The sequence below is a fragment of the Carlito syrichta genome, unplaced genomic scaffold (genome assembly GCF_000164805.1).
Source record: "Carlito syrichta isolate Samal-C Ts95f unplaced genomic scaffold, Tarsius_syrichta-2.0.1 Scaffold311198, whole genome shotgun sequence".
In the NCBI taxonomy this organism is placed as follows: Eukaryota; Metazoa; Chordata; class Mammalia; order Primates; family Tarsiidae; genus Carlito; species Carlito syrichta.
The window spans coordinates 76,540-80,878 of record NW_007255294.1 but is presented as its reverse complement, the minus strand read 5'-3'; the positions used below and the strand labels follow the sequence as shown (position 1 = coordinate 80,878).

The following is a 4,339-nucleotide window of genomic DNA, read 5'->3' as shown; positions in this document are numbered from 1 at the left end:
TCCATGGTGCCCTCTTGAGGGAACCAGGGACATACATCAGTCAAGAAATTGAAAAAACTGCGTAGATCTTTCTTTTTAGCCTTAATTCTGCGCATCTTGAGGGAATCCTTAAGTCCCCTAAGGAAGAGCTCGTGAGAGCTCAATTCCTGTCCCATGATAATCACCTACTCACCGTTCCGATGTCCGCTGGGGCGGCTAGTCCAGCGACGATCAAGATCGAGTCTTATCCCGCGGGTTGATCACCCACGGGCTCGAAGCGAGCTCAGGAGCTCAGGGTGTGCCCGGCCGGGGCGTCCTCCGAGTAGGTGCCAGCAGCGCCATTCCGTGCCTCGAGCCCCACGTCGGGCGCCAGGTGTCCCGACCAGCGGGACAAGTAAAACGTGGGCACGAGGAGGACTACCTGCTGCTGGTGAAAAGAGAGAGAGAGAGACCAAGAGAGAAAGAGACAGGAGACACGCAGAATGGAGGCAAGACAGTGTTCTGATCAAGCCTCCAAATTTTATTGTTAGGCGATTGCTTATATACATAGCAAAGAGGGGCAGGCTGAAATAGGGCGTGTGGCGGCTTATGATAGGAGGAAGAGTAGTGGGTGGTATGAGGAGAGGAGGTGGGAGGGGTGTTGTGGTTTGGCGCGCGCGGGCTTTTCGGAGGACAAAGAAGAAGGCTTATATAAGATGATTGCTATTTTTAAAATGGCTCCCAACACATAGTGGCTCATGCTTTGTAGTCCTAGCCTTTGGGAGGCTAAGGCAGGTAGATTGCTTGAGCTCAGGAGTTCCAGATCAGCCGAGGCAACATAGCAAGACCTCATCTCTACAAAAAATTAGTTGAGTGTGGTGGCACATGGCTATCCCAGTTACTTGGGAGGCTTATGTGGAAGAATCACCTGAGCCCAGAAAGTCCAGGCTGGGGTGAGCTGTGAGCATGCCACTGCTCTCCAGCCTAGATAACAGAGTGAGGCTTCAACTCAAAACAAACAAACAAACAAAATAATTGAGACAATTATAGTTGTTCCTTGGTATCCATGGGGTGGGGAGGATTGAACTGGTTTTACACCTAACTTCATGTGACAAGTTGCAGTCAAAATGCAGCCAAAACTTTGTTTCATGCAGAAAATCATTACTATTGTATATAATTACCTTCAGGTTATGTTTATAAGGTGTACATGAAACGTAAATAAGTTCTGTATTTAGACTTAGGTCCCATTCCCAAGATATCTTATTATGTTTATGCAAATATTCTAAAATCTGAAAAAATCTGAAATCTGAAATATTTCTGGTCTCAAGCATTTCAGATAAAGAATGCTCAACCGGCCCCGCTTGACTGCGACCATGTTCTTCCTGTTCATGGAGTCGGTGCCCAACCTCACCGGCTTCACCCTCCTGATGGTGCGTCTCCACCTGTGCTGGGGCTGCTGCCTCCCCAGAGGCCCCTTGGAGTCGCCTCGCCGACCCAGCCAGCAGTATCTGTTGGAAATGTTGGCCAACTTGCAATAGATCTGATTATTTCTATGCTAAACATGTCTAAGATTGGATACTTATATACCGACTGTCTTGTGCCAATAGTTGGAAACAATCCATATGCAACTGGAGAAGAAAATTCAATAGAACTTAGTATAAATGCTGAAGTATATTCATTGTCTTCAAGAAAGCTAATGGCTCTTCAGTTAAGACCCATTTTCATTAAATATAAAACAAAGCCAGTCTGTGAAAGACTACTTTCCTGGGTAAAAGGCACCAGCTGTGCCAGAGTTATTGTGCTTTCAAGTAGTCATTCATACCAACGTAATGATCTACAACTTCGCAGTCCTCCCTTCCGGTACCTACTTACACCTCCCATGCAAAAAAATGTTCAAAATAAAATGAAGAGCCTTAATTGGGAAGAAATGGAAAAAAGCCCATGCATTCATGAAATAAATGGTTCTGAGTTTTGTATTCGTATTCCGAGAGGAGGTATCACAAAAGCACTCTGTGATGAAAACTGTTCTAAAGATATCCAAATGGCAGTTCTGCTGAAATTTTTTTCAGAAACGGACAATATCCCAACTGCATTAGGTCTTGTTGAGTATCTTAATGAATGGCTTCAAGTAATCAAACCACATAGTGAGGACCCCACAGCACCTTCCTTGCGGTAGAAAATACCAAGTTCTTGGAGATTACTTTTTGGCAGTGGTCTTCCCTCTGCACTTTTTTAATCTGTTTTGTTTTATACCTTATGCCTCAAGACACTTAGAACCAACACAGCTGTTATGCATTCTGTTCGAAAATTTGTTTATCTGAGATTGTATTAGGAAACAGATAATTACTTTTCACAGAAAATCTTAAAAAGAGGTTAACATTAACAAAAGGTATTTTTGCCACACTTCCTCATATACAACAGATGTAAATTTTGTACAATAAAATTTTATTTCCTACTTGGAAAAAAAAAGAATGCTCAACTTATAATTTCTAATATAATGTAAATGACATGCAAATAGTTAACTGCATTTTTAAAAATATATTTATTCTGCCTTAGTTATTTGTTTTTATTTAATTGTTTGTTTTTAAAAAATATTTTCAGTTCTTGATTGGTTGGATTTATAAATTTGGAGCCCACAGATATAGAAGACTATACATAAAATTCACCCTCTTAATGTGTACAATTCAGTAGTTTTTAATATAATCACAACATTGTGCAATCATCACATTATCTAATTCCAGAGCAACATTTTCTTAATTGCTTGCTTTCTTTTTTTAAAAAAATAGAGACAGATTCTTACTCTGTTGCCCAGGCTTGAGCACAATAGTGTTATCATAGCTCAATGAGACCTCAAACTCCTGGACTCAAGTTATCCTCCTGTCTCAGCCTCCCAGTAGCTGGGATTACTAGTATGCTCCACCATGACAAGCAAATTAAAAACATTTTGAAAGATAGAAATTAGGTCTCACTATGTTGCTCAGGCTGGTCTTAAACTCTTGGCCTCAAGCAATTCTCCCACCTCAGCCTCCCAAACTGCTGAGATTACAGGTGTGAGCCACCATGTACAGCCTAATTCCAGAACATTTTCATCATGCTAAATATGAGTAACACTTATTAGCTATCACTGCCCATCTCCATGCTGCCTCACTGCCCCACAAACGTATTTTCTTTCTCTATGCATTTACCTATTCTGGAAATTTCATATAAATGTAATCATACTGTATGTAGACTTCTGTATCTGGTTTCTTTCAATTGACATGTTTTCAAGCTTCATCCATGTTGTAGCATGTATCCATACTTTATTCTTTTTAAATGACTGAATAATATTTCACTGCATGGATATACCACATTTTGTTTATCTACTTATCAATTGATGGACATTTGGATTATTTTAAGCTTTTGGCCATTATGAATAATGTTGTTGGGAACATTTGTGTATATGTTTTTTCTAAAGACATAATTTCAATTGAGTATTTACCTAGGTGGATCATATGTTGATTTATTTCTATTATAGTTGTAGTTTCTCATTTATTTCTGCTCTAATATTTATTTTGTCTTTATTGCTGCCTGCTTTCAGTTTAGTTTTTCTTCTTTTTCTAGAGTCATAATGTAGAAGGTTAATGTACTGAATTGAGACCTTTTTCTAAAATAAAGGTATTTAAATCTCTCTAAGCATTGCTTTTATGTATCCCATAAGTTTGGTATGTTTCATTTTTGTTTTTATTCATCTCAAAGTATTTTCTAATTTCCCCTGTGACTTTTTCTTTGACACATTGGTTATTTAGGTATATGTTGTTTAGTTTTCATATGATTGTGAATTTCCCTAATTTTCTTCTGGATTTGATCCAATTTAATTCCATAGTGGACAGTGAAAATATTTTGTGTGCTTTTAATTCTTTTATATTTATTGAGACTTGTTACATGGTCTAACATTTGGTCTCTCCTGGAGAATACTCCATGTATATTTGAAAAGAATGTGTATTCTGCAGTTGGTGGTGGAGTGTTCTACTTATATGCGTTTTTAGGTGTTCACTTTTCACCTGGTGAAACATCATTCATCCTTTGAATCCCAGGTCCAAAGGATTTCTTCTGTCAAATATTTCTTAATCTATCTCCCTAGCTAAAATGTACAGTTTCCTTATTTGAATTTCCATTACTTTGCCAACACCCATAACTCTGTTATAACATTTATTGCAAGTCAATCTTTCTAAACTCTGATGTTATGAGTTTCTTTGTGCAGGAACCTTGTCTTAATTGTATCTTCAATTCCCTGAAACCTTACTTCTAGTAGTAACTTTTTTTGTTTTTGTTTTTGGTTTTTTTTGGTTTTTGTTTTTTTGAGTTGGAGTCTCACTCTATCGCCCAGGCTGGAGGGCAGTGG

General features: G+C 38.7%; 1 protein-coding gene across 1 annotated transcript; it reads left to right on the top strand.

The window, feature by feature from the left end:
* Positions 1 to 1,317: 1,317 nt before the first annotated feature.
* Positions 1,318 to 2,186, top strand: LOC103271068 (proteasome assembly chaperone 2-like). The gene is made up of 2 exons (XM_021717818.1): positions 1,318 to 1,388; positions 1,457 to 2,186. The coding sequence occupies exons 1-2, from the start codon at positions 1,332 to 1,334 to the stop codon at positions 2,132 to 2,134; spliced, it is 735 nt and encodes a 244-aa protein (XP_021573493.1). The 5' UTR covers positions 1,318 to 1,331; the 3' UTR covers positions 2,135 to 2,186.
* Positions 2,187 to 4,339: the final 2,153 nt, after the last annotated feature.

Bases quoted from the DNA above. Each gene is read 5' to 3' on its own strand.
- LOC103271068 (XM_021717818.1), top strand. From the start codon at position 1,332: ATGTTCTTCCTGTTCATGGAGTCGGTGCCCAACCTCACCGGCTTCACC. The intron at 1,389-1,456 runs GTGCGTCTCCAC...TCGCCGACCCAG, and splicing joins CCGGCTTCACCCTCCTGATG to CCAGCAGTATCTGTTGGAAA.